General features: G+C 37.9%; 1 protein-coding gene across 1 annotated transcript in view; it reads right to left on the bottom strand.

Moving 5' to 3' along the window:
- Positions 1-8,492: 8,492 nt before the first annotated feature.
- Positions 8,493-21,698, bottom strand: part of LOC119838939 (zinc finger protein 62-like) — a 15,198-nt gene continuing 1,992 nt past the window's right edge. Inside the window, exons 2-6 of the mRNA XM_038365086.1 lie at positions 18,299-18,305; positions 17,264-17,405; positions 15,510-15,590; positions 14,848-14,967; positions 8,493-9,928 (exon numbers count right to left, since the gene is read on the bottom strand). Of these exons, the coding sequence (XP_038221014.1) occupies positions 8,697-9,928; positions 14,848-14,967; positions 15,510-15,590; positions 17,264-17,405; positions 18,299-18,305 (1,582 nt within the window). The 3' untranslated portion in view covers positions 8,493-8,696. The remainder of the gene's footprint in view (positions 9,929-14,847; positions 14,968-15,509; positions 15,591-17,263; positions 17,406-18,298; positions 18,306-21,698) is intronic.

Raw genomic sequence — 21,698 nt, 5'->3', positions numbered from 1 at the left:
AATAGCCCATTTATTGAGGTAGCGTATAAGTTATATATGTACCAGAGGCGAAGCCGGGGCGGACCGCTAGTAAACAATAACGAGCATAATTCGCAATACACGTATTTGACAGACAGTTTAATCTTCATAGCGTTTTAGCCTGTAAGAATCCGACATAACCCTTCCCCGAGAGCAATTATCTTATACAATATTCTCCTCCTCATTGAGAAATCACTAAAACGTCTACAAATCGTGCTCGCCGTGCTTGGATCGCATGTGACTCCGCCAATTGCATTTCTGTATGAATCCTTGCCCGCAGTGTCGACATTTGAAGCGCCTATCGTCGCTATGTATACGCATGTGCTCCCGCAGCGTCTTCCGGCGCGCAAACGCCTTTTCGCAGACGTCGCACTTGAAAGCCCTCGCGCCCGTGTGCTTCACCATATGCTCGTACAGATCGTTGCATTTAAAGAATCTCATCTCGCACATGGTGCACGCGAACCGTCGCTCCTTCAGATGGTCCCGGTTCACGTGCACGCGGTACGCGCTCTGGCTCGTGAAGCTGCGGTCGCACTGCTCGCATCGCATCACCATCCCCACGCCGTGCACCTCCAGCTGGTGCTTCTGCTTCTGCCGGCACTCCTTGAACGCCTCCGGGCAGTAGCCGCACTTGTTTATGAAACTGTTCTTGTTGTGCACCCGATTCACGTGGAAGGTGCACGCTCGCGTCGTGCTGAATATCTTGTCGCACCGATCGCACTTGAACACGCCCGTCTTGTGCCTCTCCGAATGGCCGCGCAACTGTTTCACATTCACGAAGCCCGCATCGCAGAAGTCGCACACGTAATTCCGTATGTGCACATTCATGTGCGCCAACAGCATCTTGAACGCGCCGAATTTCTCCATGCACAGGTAGCATTGCAACTCTTCGGAGCCGAATTTGAACGGCACTATGAGATTTTTGATGTCCGTGTATATTTTTCTGTCGTGTTCGTCCGTCAGGTGATCCAGTAGGATGTCCAAATCGTCGAAGTTCTCTTCGCATATCCGGCATCGCAGATCGGTTATGTCGAGTTTAATGCAATAGCCGTTCAAATGGGCTCTCTTAGTGAAACAGGCGTCGTCTATTCCCTCGTGGGAATGTAGGGTATGCAGTTTGAGGTCTGACGGGTCTAGATACTGCTCGGAACAGTAGCAACACAAGTATCCCCGGCCTCCATAACTGCGTATCGGCGATGCGTTAGAGCACTTAAGAATCTCACGTATATTATGCCAATGCTTGTTCATTTCTTCGTTCAAACTGCACTTAACCTTATCCGGCTCTGTCTTCGCAGTGTTATATGTATCTACACTTTCCCATTCAATGCTAATTTCGCCTTGTACACCTATAAAGAAAACGTTAATTTTATTGCTATTCAGGAATCTCTTTCTAGTAAAAAAAATTAAGTTTTAACAATTAAGTCATTATTACATAGACAATGAACTCGCAACCAAATTTCTCTACACCTTACATTGCTTAATATACGAATAATTTTATCCTGTTTTCGGCCCTGGTATTTAATGTATGAAGCAATGTACTTTATTCAAGTACAATGCGTTACGTGCATTGGCAGATATATGTCACTACGTTCTATCAAGAAACTAAAACGTAATTATGTAATTAGTCAATTAGTTATAGCTCTCAAGACATGCATCAGAGTTGTTCAGTATCCTCTGATTACAAGAAATAAGAAAACTTATTCTGTCTTAAATAAAGAATAAGGAACATCGTTAATTTAATTTCCGAAGCGAAAAACTAAAAAATAATACTAGTACTAGGTTATAATACTATAAAACAAACAGTCCTATATTTTATCCATCTAAACATTTTGAATTTGTACATTCACAATTTAGGTGGACATCGACCGCGCCTTCTACCTACATAAGCTATATAATAAATATTATATTTACATTTTATTAATACTAAGTTTAGTATACACTTGGAAGTTTTTGAATTTATCACTTATTGGAGATCAAAATATTGTTTGCTTTGACTGGCTCGATAACTAAATCGCTATATCCAGTGTTTCGTAGTTACTTTAGTAGTTAATTTAGCAACAGACCATTACGATTCAATTGACAGTTAATTAATATCAAACCATTGTTGTGACAAGATTCGTATTCTGCAAGACTACTATATAGTAGTCATAATAGTACATAGTGACATAATAGTTCATGATTGTTTCGTGCCTCGAGGAGACGATTCTCAGTGTTACCAACGAAGGTATCCTATGGCATAAGTTGATCATGGTATTTAGTTGCGATTCGCTTGTGTTTCAATCATCATAAATATTTAATAGACTACCAAATCTGTCAGACCACTCTGGCACGTACCAATTAATAGACAGTTGAAGCATTTCAAAAGTTAGCAGACTTGGGACCGTGGTTGAAACATCAGGATAAAAAAGTATTTCTCGCACCCTGTGTATTGTAAAATCAAATTCAACAAATAAGACCTATGAACGCATATCTACGCTCACTTGAGACGCGACTAAAGTTAAGACAACAGATGACTCGATGATTGTCCAATACATTTCACCTTCTATATCACAAGTCTTCCCCGTGCTTAGTGCGCATGTGGCCGCGCCAACTGCACTTCTGCACGAACGCCTGCCCGCAGTGTTCGCATTTGAATCGCCTATCGTCCTCGTGTATCCTCATATGTTCGCGCAAGGTTTTCCGCCGTCCGTACGCCTTGTGGCACACCTCGCATTCGAACGTCCTAACGCCCGTGTGCTTCACCATGTGGTCCTTCAGTTCTTGGTTCACAAAGAACCGCATGTCGCACATTGTACACGCGAAGCGCCGCTCGACCAGGTGGTCGCGTTTCGTGTGTATCCGCAAGCGGTTCTGCGATGCGAACGTCTTGTCGCAGGCTTGGCACTTGATAGCCACGTTTTTCACTCCGTGCACGTCGATTAGGTGTTTCAGTTTGAGCCGATGCGAGCTGAACATCTCTTTGCAGTAACCGCAGCGGTTGACCTTGTTCGCGTATATGTGCACCGTCTTTTCGTGCATCTTCTTCTTGCGCTGCGACGAGAAGACTTTGGTACAGAACTCGCATTGAAACGACCCGTCCTCGTGGCCGGTTGAATGATTTTTCAACATGGCGCTGTTGACGAAACCCGCGTTGCACGTCTCGCAAATATAATTACGAAAGTGTATGCTCATGTGTTCCAGTAAAACTTTGAATCTGGCGTAGACTTGTAGACAAATGGCACAGCGTAGCGCTTCCGTATCGAACTTAAACGGTACTATATGATTCTTAATATCCGTAAACATTTTAATATCATGATCGCTAATCAAATGGCATGTCAATTTATCGACACTTTCCAATCTCTCTTCGCAGAGATTACACTTCAACGCCGTTATGTCCAGCTTCACCAGATACTTGGACATAACGCCACCCTTCATAAATTCCTTTTTCGCGTTTAAACTGTGTGCTTCCAAGGTGTGCTGCTTCAAATCTGCCGGTTCTGCGAATTGCTCATCGCAGAAACAGCAGGCATAACCTTTGCCGCCAAAACACCGTATGGGTGTAGCGTTTGTACACTCCAAAATTTTCCGTATATTAAAGCGGTGTTTAACAATCTCTCTTTCTATTATATCGGGCACCTCTTCGGTAAATTTGTTCTTGCATACGATCGTTATCGTCCGCTTTACTAACTTTCGCTCACTTTCAGAGCTCCTTTTCACATTTTTACGTTGTATACCTACAAAGAAAAAGTATAAGTTATTGTCGGACGTGATAGCCACTACTAACTCTGATGTCATCAGACGCGGTCAAGTGTATGTCATAAAATGGTAACGCCATTTCAATCTTTATAAAGTGCTAATTTAAAGAACGTAGAACATTTAAGTTTTTTAGAACACTGAATGGTAAAAACATACCGACTTTTTCTACCCTAACATGAATTGATATTTAATTTGAATTTGATTATTGAAATAATTGATAATTTCAAAAGTACGAGACCAAATATTAGCATATTCTTAAATAGCGAGATGATAACATACTTATTACATACATTTAGTTTGAAAGAATTTCTTCTGTGACATTAATACCCTATATGAATTTATAATCAATTTTCTATAACTAAACAACAATAAAAACGCTTTTACAATAAAGTACTAGTAAACATAGCATTGACCTATTTTGGTCTACCGTAAGCCACGCACATAAGGATATATCTTCACTTTGACGCATTAAAACGTACTTAGGCGTATCCCAACACGAAATTTTATATGATCCTGCATTATTTACATTTATTATTCGAACCGCAATGAACTGGAACATGATTCCTTAATCTGTTTTTCCCGACGTGTAAAATTTAGGGTCATCAAGGGAAGCGTGAACCGGATACCGGATTCTAAGAAAGCATTTTAGGTCACATATTCTGGTAAGACCAAGCAGGCGAGATCGCGATCCAGCACATACTATATAAACTCAATAACGCTTTGTAAAATATAGATATATCTAAAACAGCTTGATCAAAAAGTTAACAGTTATATCTTCTGTAATTGCTATCATCATCAGCCCATATATGTTCCCACTGCTGGGACACAGGCCTCCTATGAGGGTTCAGGCCATAATCCACCACGCTGGCCAAGTGCGGGTTGGCAGATGTCACATGTCGTCGAACTTTTAATTCTTGGACATGCCGGTTTCCTCACGATGTTTTCCATCACCGTTTAAGCAGTGGTGATGTTATCCACATGCGCAGATAAATTGAAAAATCAATTTATTTCCTGCACGCTCGCCCGGTCTCGAACCCCGACTTATCGATTTTGAAGTCCGAGGTTCTCACCACTGAGCCACCACTGCTTTTTACTGTAATTGCTATAGTAAGGCGCAAAACACATCGTACATGATCCCTTGTTATCATCAGTATAGTACACGTACCTACAACTGCGTGAGTTTAAATTCACTATACCAGTGTTTGTATGTTACTTAGGTCCACTTGGTCACGAATGGTGTGTTGCATATTTCGCACGAAAATGTGAAAGCCTATTAACTCTTGGCCATTCTGTTAAGTGTTGGGAGCAACGTCCTTGCCTGTGTGTCCGAAAAGCTGGATATGTTTAGGAATATCCAAGTAGTTTTAAGGGTCTGTCTCCGTCATAGTGAACCCTTCGAGATAGAGCAGTCAACTTATGTGATAACGCCACAGGAACATTAACTTTTTCTCATTGATACTTTTGATATGAATACTCGTAAGAGTTACTTCAATTCTATATTATGTCATATAGTTGCGATGCGTCTATTTACAACCAATTTTTCGTCCTATTCAATCTTTACAGTATCAACGTCTATTACGAGCTCAAAGACACAAATTAGTCGGTTCATCTAGACTAGAGTTATTTCACTAGTGTATTATCAATCGACATGGTTTGAAGATATAATGAAATAGTAATACTTAATGAAATATTCCGATTCATCCTATTATGTTATTTTATTCGTTTCTTTTAAATCTACGGTGTAAATAGGCGAACTAAATAGTTTAATGGCATTAAAACGTCAAGGTTTATTAGGTAGACGAATCGAGGAAAAAGGAAAATGTAAATTAGGATTCAAAATAACTAAGATAACTAAGCGTAGGAGATAAATGTAAACCCCGCGTTTCATGTGTCATATGTAATATATTAGGATCCAATATAACAAAATCACATCACAACACTTCACTACAAGTCTCAACAGTTTAATGCCCCTCACTTTGCGATACTGGCCACAGCCGGCGCTTTGGTGATACCGTGGTTTTTCTTCATATGTTTCCGCCGGCTATTCTGCGTCGCGTACGCCTTACTACACACGTCACACTTGAACTTCCTCTCGTTCGTGTGAGTGGCTAAATAGTGTCCAAGCATATGCCGCTTTATAAAGAATCCCATGCTACAAACGGAGCACGCGTACGGCCGCTCCTTCAAATGCACACTGCGCATGTGCAGCACCAAATTCGACTTGAGATTAAACTTCTTATCGCACACGTCACACTTGATGCCCTCCACGTTGTGCACTTGTGACATGTGCCGTGTCTTCTGGTAGTAGTTCTTGAATCTGGCCTTGCAAATTTGACAAACACTGTCGCCGGCTATCCCTTTATGTTCCGTGTTCACGTGCGCTTTCTTCTTCGATTCAGCGGCGAACACTTGCCCACAATGGCGACACGGAAAACTGGATTTCTTCTTGACGTGCGTGGTCTCGTGGCGATTGAGCCGAAAGCTGTTGACGAACCCCGCCCCGCATATGGTGCATATAAAGTTCCTGTAATGCTCATTCATGTGCTGCATCAGCAGCTTCATGTTGTGGAATATCTCATCGCAGAGACAGCAGTTTATTTGCTGTTCGTTCGTCAATTTGAACGGCTGGAAGTAGTCGGTGACGTCCAAGTAATACTTCTTGTCGTGGACGATGACTAGGTGGTTCGTTAGAGCACCTATGCTATCCATGGACGAATCGCATAGCGTACACTTGAGATCGACTATATCTAGGAACGCAACGAAGCTGCTCATGCCCGAACCAGCTTTGTACGACGGTTTCTCTTTGCCGTGGTCGCAATGCGTGTGTCGCCTCAACTCCCCGGGATCAGGGTAGGCCTTAAAACAGTACGCGCATATGTAACCAGCGTCGTTCCTGTCTTTGAACGGCGTAATGTTGGAGTGTGTGAGCAATACGTTCAAGTTATGCCACTGTTTTTGCATCTCCGACAGATGCCTTTCGCGGTACACAATATCGTTAACGTTCTCGCTCGGCTCACATTCGCTCTCTTCCACTAAGGTCCGTTTTCGTTTTTTCCGTGCTCCAGTACGGCCTATAAAAGAAAAATAGCTGTTTGACTCGCCGTTTCGGTATCACAACGTAAAATCACACTGCAACTTAAATAAAACCGCATAATCTCCTGACGGGTACGTGTCACGCATCGTCAATAAGCATTCATATTCTATTGGTATATCGTGTGTGTTTATAAATCAAACGAAATATGAAATCTTATAAATTAGTTTATTACTTCTTTCCCTAGGCTAAGATTTCAAATAGAACGGAATGGTATTATAAAAATAGTGAGTAGCTAAAACGACATGGGTGCTTTCATGATTAGGCTTCCTTGATAGTTTCAAAACATTACAGAACTCAAAAAACGTCATACAATAATGAAGTTAACACGTTTACCAAACATAAAATAAGAAATTGACAGAAAAGAATGTGTTTAACTTCGACGAATTAATTTAATACATCTGTAATGGTCTCCTCATGATTTTTATATATTTGTTCGAAAATGTATGAACCTAAAACCAAATCTCAGGGTCACAATGAAAATTACTAACAGTACAAAATAAACTATGTCTCGTGGAATAAAAATACGTATATATATGTGGATGATAATGACAAGCTACCATGTACATTCATTCTTTTTTAGAGAAGTAAATTTATACAGAAAAATGAAGTATCGAAGTAGAATGATTACCATTCTGCAAGATATTAGAAACTCCAATATAATTTTATTTAATAGACACAAATCGAACGAAATATATCATGATAAATATTCTTGTTGAGGGTAGAAGTTAAATAAAAAACAATGTGTATATACATAAGAGAAATATAACTCGCATAACTGGCACCACCTGTGAATATTTGTATAAGGTTTCCCCCCGATAAACAATAACATTTGTAATTGCACTTGTATTTAAGGAATGCACACACTGTGATATCATAGTGCATGTATGCCCGTTTTAACCAATTGTTTTAACATTCCTTCAAAATAGGACTAACAATGCTCAGCGCGGTCTACAATATTCGACGCTACTTGATTTAGAGTCGCCACAGCCATGTTTCTGGTGTTGTTTTCGTACATTTTCTATGGACTCGCCGCTCACAGTGACCATTGGATGCCATATGCTACAAAGCGTTCCCTAGAAATCGCTCGTGGCGATGATTGTGGCTGTGTGCCTGTGCGGTTGTGTGCGTGTGCGTGTGTGTGTGTGTGTGTGTGTGTGTGTGTGTGTGTGGCTGTGTGTGTACGTGCGTGTGTAGCTGTGTGTGTGTACGTGCGTGTGTAGCTGTGTGTGTGTACGTGCGTGTGTAGCTGTGTGTGTGTACGTGCGTGTGTAGCTGCGTGTGTAGCTGTGTGTGTGTACGTGTGTGGCCCATGTGCGGCGACCCATATACATCTATATCGTTTCATTGTATAAGGACATGGTCCACCAGTGCACAAAATAGAAAAAAAACTTCAACAAAAAGTATCACCTTCGCATTTAAAGATGATCAGTCAAAATAACAATGTCAATGATGACATGGCGAAAAGAAATACATATTTGGGCTTCTGTACAAGTGTAACTAACATCGTGAAAACATTTTTCGTAACATAGTTAGATGCACTAGTTTCAGAACAAGCTATTAAAACGCAGCTTGTAAAATAAATTCTAAATTGAACAGCTACATTCGTGAGCGTCTCTAACCGTTAATAACACTTAATTTTGTCAAATTTTAACACTTGGTCAATCTAGCTTTGCGTTTCTGTGACATAAGACAAGTCGAGACTTTGACGCGTTTCTCTTAATTTCTCATTACGAAAAGCCAATTTATCACAAACGCCAACTTTCACCTAATCCCTTCGTCTAATCAAACCCGTGCCTATAGCGCACATTTATATTGGTAAAACGGACATATCCACAGGAACTCTCCAATACTACACCATCCGCTGACTCTCCTTCTCGGCCAGAGCTTTAATTTTACTCTCCGCCGCGATCTCCTTCAGCGTCATCTCCCTATTGTCGATTAGGTGTTTGACGTCGTCAAACTCCTTGAATATGTCGAGGTCGTCCTGATGCAGGCGCACGTGGCTCTTCAAGCTGCACTTCTGCATAAACGTCTTCTTGCATATCTCACACTGGAACCGCTTGTCGTCGTCGTGTATCTTCATGTGCTCCTTCAGCGTTCGCAACCGCGAGAACGTCTTGCCGCACACGTCGCAGGAACACATCTCGGAGCCCGTGTGCCGCGTCATGTGGTCGATGAGGCCGCGTTTCGAGAAGAAGTTCGCGTTGCACTTGTCGCACAGGTAGCTCTTCTGCTGCAGGTGGTGATGCTTTATGTGCCTGTTCAGTTCGAATTTCTTCTTGTACGTCTTATTGCACGCATTGCACGGATATATGATGGGCGCCTCGTTGTGCACTTTGACCATGTGCTCGCTGCGGTCGTAGTAGCTGACGAAGATTTCCGGACAGTGCGGGCACTTGTTCCTCAACCAGCCGGCGGTGTGGACGCCCTTCTCGTGGTTCCGCTTTTTCGTCAGCGACGTGTAGGTTTTCTCGCAAAAGTCGCACGGGAAGTTGCCCTGGTAGTGCGTCTTGCCGTGCTTCCTCAGCGCAGCAATCGTTATGTACCCGATACCGCATTTCTTACAACAATAATTCCTATAGTGACTGCTCATGTGGTGATACAGATTCTTGAACGAGATATGGACAACGGAGCAAACGACGCACGTGAAGTTCTGACCGTTCTCCAGTCTGAACGGAAGAATGATATCCTTTATGTTCCTATGTATAGTTTTATTGTGTTCAGATACTAAATGGTCCTTGAGGTCGTTGAGGTCTCTCATGCTGCGATTGCAGACTTGACACTGTAGATCGGTGATGTCCAATTTGATGGGATTATAGCTGAGTTTGTAGTCGAGCATAGTGTTGATTTTCGCTTTCTCAGATTGTTGCGCCGTGTGCGCGCGCAGCTCTTCGATAGTCGGGAAATATTTAGCGCAGTAGAGGCAAGAGAAGCCCCGCATTGTCTTATCTCTGAACGGGCTGGCGTTGGAGTATTGTAGGATGGCGGTGAGGTTAACTCTGTGCTCTATGCGCTCAGGGGTAGCGCTATCATCGGATTTCTTTTTCTTTCTCTTACGCTTGGGCGCGTCGCCGTCCGTTCCTATAACAGAAACGAAGTACATCTCAATTATCTTGATCCACTCTCTCTTCTTATTATTTACGTGTGTGTGTTAAGCGTCTTCTCTGTCGATCGCCTTTTATTCTTTTGCGCCATTTATTTTACGTCCTCTATTTAGCGAATTATCATTGTTATCATCGGGTTTAATGCTGTTGAGGAAAACAATACACGTTTGACACAATTTATTGTTTATTATCAATTTTATGAATTGTTACAAAGCATTAATCAATGCTTTGTATCATCTTTATCTGGTTCATTTGTATATTAATATATTATTGTAGATGGGCTGTTAAATTTTACGTAATTATTGAAATTATTGTATAAATATGTTATATTTCGCACATTTACGAAAATTATATCCGGCCTTTAGCATTTGCTGTTATCTCATAGCACAATCTCTTTCTGTCTCACAGTAACACCATACAATAAAATGACAAAGATGATTAAAGTGGCAAAATGCATTGCAAAAAAAGTCACAGAAGTTTTCAGTTTAGTTCCAATGAATTAATTCGATATCTTTTCTGGGATTCTACAAACGTTTTAGAATAAACAATGTTCAAAGCGTATGTCAGTCGCTATTGTAACTATAAAAGGTGCATGGGATTGTTAAAATTGAAAGTAAAATTCAATTGTTAGAGTATACACGAGACACCACAACAAATACGTAAAGGGGACTCGAGGGAGTTGGTATTTACGCACGCACACATACAATCAACGTGACAGTCTCCAATCAACGGTCACGTCCGGCTCGGTCGGTGCACACAGCCGCCGCACGCACACATGCGTACCTACGTATAGCGGGTTTATACTCAGAAATGAGAATACGCGATTTACAGAAGGAATAAATAAATCAAGAGAAAATTTTGACAACAAAACATAATGTTTTCCGTGTGATGTTTTTCTTATGCTTAAACGAAATATTTAGACATTAATTTTTTGAAGGGTGGGGAGGGGTTATTTCTTGTGTTAGGGGGGAGTTAAAACATTTACCCCAATACCTCCGTGCATTCGCTTTAGTGCGGAAGAATCCAATATTTCAGTAATGATGCTACCAACCTAACCTTCTATTCTTTATGATCAACGAAGCATCCAACAAACATACCTATTTAGCTTTTACTGTGTAGATTTGTCTAAAACGATATAATAAGAATTATCACTATTTTGTAGAGCAGTTTTTTTTTTCACTTAAACAATGTTATTTTATTATGGACTCGGTCACTATGAACATTCATACCTTAAATCCATTACACAATCAAAATATATGATATTTTTTGTTAAAATGAAAATTCAATATAACGGTAAAAATCTTGAGGGTAGAATCAGATTATAATCACGTGTAGGTAGGTAATTTTTACATTTTCGTGATTCGAAATCACATCTCAGCACTTATATTTCTGTTATATATAACAATGTAGTCTTATATACAACAAAACGATACTTACCACTTATTCAAATCATAACAATAGCATACGTTTTTAAAAACACACCAAAAATCACTAACCATACGATATCGAAGTGTGAATTGAAATTGTATAAAATATACGTAAATTTCTGCGATTTTATATTAATTTTCATGGCTCGTACAAACATCGCAATGATACGTGGTGATAATAATATTTCTAGACGCATGAAACATTTAGGGTACCTATAATGCTTACGAGGGACAGAACAACGGTGTGAAAACACGACTATGTCTAAAAGAGAAAAAGCACATGGCGGCAATGTAAAATTATTAAATAGCATCGTTGAGAAACGGTATCGTATCGTATACTAAACGATACTTTGTGTTTTAATACTATTTATCTATACCAATGTATGTTATATCAATATTGTTTAATTTGTCATTTTATAACTGAACAAAACTTGTCGGCTGTTTTAAAAACATTTTTTTAATAACAAGTAAGAAAGACATTAATTACTAAACTAGATCAATATTTTATGTCTTTTCACCCCCCAATAGGTTGAAATAAAATATTACCTATAACACTCATAAATAAGGTGGGTTTCTAATAGAAAAAATCATTCTTACAATCAGATCTATGTATTGTCGGCAATTGAGCTGATGGGTCGGCTGACGGTAAGCGCTACCACCGCCCGTGTACATTTGGAGAGGCCTAAGATCGATTGCAGGCTTCAAATTGGAAAGAAAGGATTGACGAGAGGATAAAGGAAAGGACTGGGAAGGGTCATGAAGAGGATATGGGCCTCCTCCCATAACGTCACAAACTTAACCTCTTTATACTACAAGTATAGATGCGATTTAATTACCTATTCCATTGGCTGAGATCAATATGATACAGCTCATACGAGTTGAAAACATCGAAACTCTCTTCGTAAAAAATATATATACATATAAAATATATATACAATATATGTACTATCTAATACCCACCGAATATAGACTAATTTAAGTACCTACCATAGTACAAATATTATCATCATTAGACCATAAATATTGCCACATCCCACATATGCCGGGACACAGGCCTCCTATGGGGGGCTCAGGCCATGTACATTTTACTGTATATGGGCCAGAATCTCTTCTATCTTTAAAACTATACCAAGATGGTCAAATAACGATACATTTTATTTATTAACTTTACATTGCCGCATAAACACACACATAGATATAAAACAAGAAAGAATATGGAAGAGGTGGCGTATGTACTCTTTAAGCTTTTTGTAATTTTATAAAAAAAAAACAATCTGTCCGCCACGGTTACACCTGTGCTACATATATAGCCTATGTCGCTCAGTAATTGCAGCTTTCTAACGGTGAAAGAATTTTTGAAATCGGTACAGCCGTTCACGCGTGATGTACGTGACCAAGGGAAATAGGGGTTCATTTTTATACATATACATATACATATATATATATATATATATATATATATATATATATATATATATATATATATATATATATATATATATATATATATATATATATATATATATATATATATATATATATATATATATATATATATATATATATATATATATATATATATATATATATATATATATATATATATATATATATATAGTTAAAACATTGCTGTTTTTACTGATACAATACAAAGTTGCCTATATCTTATTCCAGTTGTTCAGCTATCTACGTACCAAATTTCATTGCAATCGGTTCAGTAGTTTTTGCGTGAAAGAGCAACAAACACACACACACATCCTTACAAACTTTCGCATTTATACTATTAGTAGGATTAGTAGGATAGTGGGCTATACATACGTAAGGAACTTATTAAATCCCGGCGATCCTAATCGGGACAGTGAGATAAACTCGTGCAATTATTGTATCATCACCGATTCTTATTAAGTGTACAGAGTTTGAATTAAATCTGTCCGTTGGATGTGGGTCAAAATCGAGTCTAAAGCAAGTCGGTTACATACAAACATACGGGTGAAGCTAATGAAAGAGCGTGTTTCAAAAACTTCATTCAGAAGCGCTTTAAAATCGTAGAAATACAGAATTCAATACATATTAAGTTCATTTCGCTCAATTGGGTTCATTGGTTCATAGAATCCAAAAAAAAAACAACATAAATAAAAGTATAAGATCTGTTGTATCATATTTGCGTTTGTCCGCTGAAATAAATTATTGTCGTCGTAACGATTAAATGAAAGAATGAAAGAATTATTATTTCTTTCTTTCAGTAGTCCCTTGCTTAAAGGGCGTTCAAACATTCGCAGAAACATTTCATCACTACATACATAGTATAAAACAAAGTCGCTTTCTTTGATCCTATGAATGCTTTAAGTCTATGGAACTACGCAACGGATTTTGATGCGGTTTTTGTTAATAGATAGAGTGATTTAAGACGAAGGTTCATATGTACAATAACATTTATTATACTACTCTGAATTTAACTCGTGCGAAGCCGCCGGCAAATGCTAGTATAATTATAATTATGACAGATGGATGGATGTTTGTTTTTCTTTCACGTGAAAACATCTTATAGTATATGTATGACAATTTGTACAGACATAGATTATAGTCTAGATTAGTGACGCCGCGGGTTACAGCTAATAATCACTACGTCTGTATGTGTGTATGCATGTTTAAATCTTCAAAACTACGCACCGGATTATGACGGGGTATTTTTTTTTAATAGACAGATTGAGTCAAGAGGAAGGTTTATATGTATAATAACATCTATAAAACCACTCCGAATTTAATGCGTGCGAAGCCGCAGACATAAGCTAGTAGATAAGAAATAGATACATATAAATAATACGCAACTCTTCCAAATTCCTTAGAAATACGCGGCTAGTAGGTTTTGTGTTTGGGCTGGGTTTGTATAAAGAAAAACATTTTTTTTTTCATTCCAACGATTATAAAGTGATTTATATTTAATTATTTATTTATTTATTAATTTATCGTTATCGGTATAACAATAATATATTTATCATTATCATACATTAATCGCTTGAAAATTTATAAAAAAAATCATTCAAATCAATCTGGAAAAGAATGGGAAATCCTCTTTATTCGTCCGATAGCAAAATACTGTTATCTCGCCCATTTTAAAATCTGGAGCGATATCATTCCTGGAAAATTATTGTTTATAATTATGTATCAGTTTGACTATAAATATTGATTATAAATTTCTACTCTCTTCCATCAAAGCAACAAAGAAAATAACTCTTTATTTATAAGTAAATATTATATTATCTATCCACGGCATTTCACCAACACTAAAATGATTTTATTTTCATAACCATAGATACCTGATAATTAATAATTAATAACTAATACTCTTACTCTTACTACCTTTAACGATAACCTCTAAACGACCAACAATATTGCTGGTTTCTTTTCCAACTACCCGCACAAACACATAACCACGTAGCCCGCGCGTCATTCGAGCCGCTGCACTTACGTTTGGCGGACGTCTCGCCGAGCTCCGTCTTCGGTTTCTTCTTGGACGTGGAGGCTTTAGCCGCTCGCTTCTTTGGCTTCGTGTCGTCGGCCGTTTCGTATTTTATCGGCACATCGTATTCTGGAAGCGAGATGCGAGTTGAATGAATGGATACATTTTTTTTTAAATTGTCGCCGCGTACTATAAATATTTAAAAAATATTCAATTACTTTTTTAAACGCGATTTATTCATTACATTATTAACCCGACGTTTCGAACGTTTTACAGCGAGCGTGGTCACGGTGAGACTGATGAAACACAAAAAAAAAACTAAAATAACACGTATCAGTTTAAAGATTTTATATTTACTCATGAGAACAATTTATATCATTAAAAATGTACATACTATATTAAATTAATTGAAGCTTGCATCATGTCTACTTGAAGGTCATCTCATCATCAATCACACTTTCTTACGCATAAAAATTATAATTTGACTAGCTTCCCGCCCGCGGCTTCGCCCGCCTCCGTATTGTTCTTACCTTTCAAACATTTCCCTGAACTATTCGGAACGCACCAAAACCGTGATAATAAAAAAATCGGACCAGCCATTTTCGAGTTATAGCGAGACTCAACGAGCAGCAATTGATTTTTTTACATAAGAAAAAGAAGATACTACATACCTGCACCAGAGAAATCGTCGTCCATATTGTCCGAATTCGGCTCGGAGTCGTCGTGCCCCATTTCGATTTTAATCGTTTCCGCTGCAACATAAAACATCATTTTATATATTCACGTAGTCTCGTTTCCTTTTTTTTTTTTATGTCGAAGCGGGCAACTGAGCTGGTGGTTCGCCTGATGGTAAGCGATCACCACCGCCCATGAACATTCGCAAAGGTTGGGCCTCTGCGAATGCGCTGCCCGCTTTTTTGGGGTAAGGGAAAAGGAATGGATTAACCACTGGAAAGAAGGAATGGACTGGGACGGGTGAGGAAAAGGAAACGGGCCTTTTCCTTTATATTATCGTGACAGTAGTTATTTATTTATTTCCAAATATATAGTCAATCAGGGAATAATTTCAAACAGGGAAAATATCCAAAATAAAATTAATATATAAAATTCTTCAGTTTTCGTTGCCATACTCCTCCGAAACGGCTTGACCGATTTTGTGCGAAATTTTTTGTGCTCATCCGGTATCTATGAGAATCGGCTAACGTCTATTTTTCATACCCCTAAATGATAAGAGTAAGGCAGAACAGCGTTTGCCGGGTGCAGCTAGTCATTTTATATATTCACGTAGTCTCTTATCCTTTATATTATCGTGACAGTAGTTATTTATTTATTTCCAAATATATAGTCAATCAGGGTAATTTCAAACAGGGGAAATATCCTATACATATATAATAATAAATATCAGGGACATTGGAAAAAAATATCCAAATGTTTTTTTTTTGTAATTGTAAAATGTTAAAAAAAAATTCGCATTAGTAATAGCCGCATGCATCCATCAGAGCGGCTTAAGCAATTTAAATCTTATGTTGGATTTTCCTCCACTAGGAATAGAGTTAGTGCATTTGAATAGATTAAAAAAAAGTTACTGGGAAAACGAATGGGGCAGTTTAATAGCTACTGGTCCCAGTTCACCATTTTATATTACTACCAGCTCTCTCGCCGCGGCTTTGCGCGCAGTTATATATGCAGTAGGTTATATTATAGGAAAAGATATACATCCCTGATTTTTGGCCGAAAAATTATCCGTTCCCATAAAATAACCGGGTTATAAACTATCCAATGGCCCTTCTCGTGTCAAACTACCTCCCCACCAAATTTCATGTAGTTCGGTACAGTAGTTCCCGAGAAGCAAAACAAACTCTTCGGGGTTATAAACTATCAAATGACCCTTCTCGAGTCAAACTACCTTCCCACCGAATTTCATGTAGTTCGGTACAGTAGTTCCAGAGAAGCAAAAACAAACCCTTCGCGTTTGTTGCTACGTCTCTATCGCATAGATACAGGTGATCGGATCTGAATGAAATATGGTTCAGGTGTTGACAAGTCTACTTCTCTCTAGGCTATTTTTACGGGAGCGACGCCGCGGGTTGGGTAATGAATATTATAAGGAGAACGTATAATTGCACTATTACCATACTGTAATCGCGATGTCGAAAAGGTGTCATTGAAAGTCTGAGCTGAGGCGTTATGCCTGTAGTTTCCTGAGTGGCAACCCTTTTTGGCACACGCAGCCCCACATAATTGTTAAGGCTAGCCATTTATTTATGTTTTTGTATTTTGCAATTTATTGTCTGCTGTTGTTTTCTAGAATGATCTGTTGTGTGTAAACGTTTTTATTCTTTCTTTCATTCATACTAATTTATTCAGAACCATATTCGCTTCCAAAATTCCTAATAAATCTCCAACTACCCGCAGAAACACTCACGTTTGAACACGATCTCCTGCATTTTCTTAAACTTCTCCTCCGTGTGCTGCACCTGCTTCTTGAAGTTGAACGCGTTGCGCAGCTGCGTGACGCACACCTCGCATATGCCGCCATTGCTGTTGCCGTGGAGCGACGTGGACAACTGCGGGCAGAATGCAAAATTACACGGATTAGACTATTTATTATCTCAATTGCTCCCGCTCTTCGTATGGATGTTATGTTCCGTTGAGCGAATGCGAGCTCTTTAGTATTCTTAATACCTACGTTAATATTTATGATTATGTGTAAGCCAATATAAGGCCGCAACTCAGTGTAATGACACTCGATTTTCGGTGGATACCTTATGCCTCAGAGAAAGTACAATCACACATGAATAGCACGCATAGCGATGTCCGTGCCAGACCCGGAATATGAAGCTGAAAAATAACAGTTGGGATTTTTTTCAGCAGTTGTTTTACGAAGTTTTTTGAACGTATGCAAACTTGGCTGCAGACGCTCTTGTTAAATATCTTCAAAATGTATTGCAAAGTAATTTATAGAAACCTATTTCAAGAAATTACGTTTCTCGGCAACCGTGGATCTTCTTCGATGCATAAGAAACAGAGACAAGTTGTACTTAAAACTGAAACAACAGCCTGATAATCAAATTCTCCGAATCACATACTCTCGATACAGGAATTTCTGAACTAATATCTTAAGAAAAGTTAAACACGCATACGAATAAACTGAACTGAACAAATGTAAGAAAAACGACAAATATACCTGGAAACGAATAAAAAAAATTACAAATATGAGCCCAACTAGATGTGACAATAGTGAATTAATAAATAAAAACAAACTGTTGATGACGTTAATAGATATTTTGAGAATGTAGGTAAAATCATGGCTGAAAAATTACTTGATGATTTTAAAACGAATGTTTCTGATAGTCATAATTTCAATAATCAACAAATATCTTGTAAATCTATGGGTATAAGAGACACGGATATTTATGAAATTACTGATATTGTCCATTGACAAGACCATTGTCTTAAGAGTGATACTTCAGGTTATGATAATATACCCTCAAATATTTTTAAGCAGAATAAAGAATACCTAGTACTTTTTTCCATACATCAATATGGTTTCCTGAGAGGGAAATCCACGGATGATGCTGTGTCAGACTTGACAAATCACATTAATAGTAATCTCGACCGCAAAAAAAAAATGCATTGGTATTTTCTTGGACCTCGCTAAAGTCTTCGACACGGTTTCGATACCTGTCCTCTTAAGGAAACTTGAGAGAGCTGGTGTTCGAGGACTGCCTCTGCAATTGTTTATAAGCTTCCTCACGGATACTTGTTAAATTTATGGCATTAACAGTTTTAAATAGTTATAAATGTATACTCCTCTGGCCTCACCGTTACTAGAATATAATGATTTTATCACTAAAAGCTCTAAATACTAAAGTTTGTTTTTAAATACGAACATATGCTTGTATAAACATCGAAACATATTTTATCAAAATATATAGGACCTAATAAATTTTTTTAACATAAAAAATATAAGTTACACTCATGTACAACTATGTCACTTCATCTGGCGAAATAAAAGAAGTAAAATGTAATTTAAAACCGCGAAGATACGTTTTTGACTTAAACTACGCGCATACCAACAGTGTGAAGTTAGAAGCAAGCTAACGATGCTGAGCAAGACACCACTAATATTGCGTCAGTTCTACGATTCACCGTAGGACAGCGTGTTTTTGCAAGTCGTTTGAGTATTTCCTTTGGTATGTATATCGTTTTGTATTTTATCGTTACAATAATTGTTATCTGCCCAATGATATATTAATTGTGTGTAGATTTCATGTATTGCGTTAAACCGTGATCAAAAAAGTAATTTTTATAGATTATGTGCAATCATGTCACTTGCATATTTTGTGCCAAAGACAAAAGCATCAGAGAAGTGACTATTTTTTTTTTTTGTTAATACATAATGTTTTTATTGTATATGTCTGTATGTCCATTTCTTTAGCACGCTCTACAGCCCAAACGGTTAGACTGATTTTGACATGTGAGGTGTTGTTAGATTCGTTAAAATTGTGGTAGTGACTTAAATAAATTTTCAAAATTAGTTAGACATCATTTTAATTGTTCTAGAGACTCGAGTATGATCAAACATCATGGCGAAAGTTAAAAAGAAACAAACAAGGGAAGAAAGGTTAGAAAAAAAAGCGTCATGCTGAAAAATTACGTCACCAAAGAATGAAAAACGATCCGGCTAGGAATGTATGACCGAAAGGGAAAAAAGAGCTATTAGAAAAATATGGAGGGAGAAAACCAAAAAGCATAGAGATCTCGTAAAGCTACAATCCACCAGAAATGATCCAATAACACCACCTGCGGCTGATAATTGTTAAGAAACAACACGCTCGAGGTGCTAAAAAGTGGTCTGAAATTCAACGGAAATTTATAAAGAAACAAAAAATCGAAATTAAACAGCTGCGTCAAAAGGTACTTAACTGTCAAAAGAAACTGAGGTGCATAGAAAAACAGAAAAATTACTCCAAACTCAAAAGTGGCAAATCTTTTACAGAATAATACTAAGGAGAACGTAGAAGAGGTGAAGAAAAAATTATTGTTTAGTGAAGTGATTCAAAATCAACACGAAGAAAATATAAATTTGACAACTAATGATAATGAGAAGAAGATATTAAAAAAGGTGCTAAATGGTAAAATAGTCAATAAATATAAAATATTGAACCAAATTAATATGAAACCTATAAGACAGCCATCTATTACGAATAAAAGTTTATTAGATATGACATGGAAGACAAGAAACGATAAAACAAATTCGAATTCACTTTTCTGCAAGTTCCGTCCCTTTTGGGTTGTCCAGTAGCGCTACGACAAACGTGACGCATTTGATTTTAAGTTCTCTACACCAAGCAAAGATTATATCGGTGTCAAACTACGTGGGTCTTTTAAATACAATTTGTTGCGACAGATACGACGAAAAATGTCTTTCGAGACAACGTGAGACCTGTGTTAACAAAAACTCCACTACTCTATAAAAAGTGGCAATCTGTACTTCAAGATTATTTCTATATGAAAACTAAAAAGACACGGAAAGTTATGAAGTGGCGAAAAAATACAATAGAAATATACACCCGAGATTTAATTTTAGACCTGCAAAGTAAAACCGAAATCTTGCTTCGACACGAATTGAACATAGTGCATCAATATATGGCTGTAAAATGTAAAAAGGAAACACTGACAGAGCAAGTTGCTATTATTCACGTTGATTTCAGTGAGAATTATCAAACAAAATACGCTCAAGAAGTGCAATCGTTTCATTTCGGAGGATCGAGAGAGCAGATAAGTATCCATACGGTTGTGGTTTACACCGAAGCAAATAATGGAGATTTAAAATGCTCCTGTTAATGCACTCTTTCTAAAAATTTGCCTCACTCTCCGCCAGCTATTTGGGCACATTTGCAGCCCATACTTGACAGCCTTACCACAGAAGTAACCAATTTGCATTTTCTAAGTGATGGGCCGGTCACACAATACCGAAATAAAATAATGTTCCATGCATTGGCAACAAAATTACATGATTTTTACCCAAATGTCATAAAATTCACATGGAATTACCACGAAGCTGGACACGGCAAGGGAGCTACTGATGGAGTAGATGCGACGTGCAAAAGAACTGCGGATAGAATTGTTGGAGCTAGGAACGACATTTCATCGCTGGAAGATTACACGAACGACCTCCAAAAAAACTAAAACATAAACATAAATTGGAACTTCCATTTAAAGAAATAAAATCATATAAAAAGATAAATGAGATCATGGCTTTTCAAATACGTTAATACTTTGGTGAAACTCATAATAAATACGCTGCCCTTTCATTTTTAAGGTGGGGGTTGGTATCTTTTCTATAATTTGGTCCGATGAGATGAAAGAAACGTTGTTGTCATCAATCCTGAAATGTTTACCAGTGTTGTCACAAATTTTACAGAATATTACTTGTTCTTCATTATCTTAGCTACATAGCTACGTATCGATATTCTGTGTCTTTATTCAAAATTGTCACCAAGACAACATCGCCATTGTTGAATTTATTGTTTAAAGTTATACTGTGAGAAATGCAACTAACAGCAGGAAAACTCCGCCTCTCAATGGTTGTTCGATCAAATATTTAATAAAAAGTATTTAATTTTAAGAATTTATTTTCACCTAAGAAAGACCAATGCGACTTGTGTTGTTCTCATAATGTAGGGAATATCAGTAAAGAAAAATATTGTGAACATATATTAAAGAAGGATAGAGCTAGACAGGAAAAAACTCAAGATAAATTAAGACCAACCAATAAAGAAGTGCATGTCTATACACACGATCTACAATCGGTACAGCTGTGTCCTAAACTTGAAGCCAGTGCAATATATTAT

Source organism: Zerene cesonia, unplaced genomic scaffold, assembly GCF_012273895.1.
Source record: "Zerene cesonia ecotype Mississippi unplaced genomic scaffold, Zerene_cesonia_1.1 Zces_u006, whole genome shotgun sequence".
Taxonomy (NCBI): Eukaryota; Metazoa; Arthropoda; class Insecta; order Lepidoptera; family Pieridae; genus Zerene; species Zerene cesonia.
Note: the sequence above shows the minus strand (reverse complement) of the source record. Positions and strands in the feature narration are given on the sequence as shown.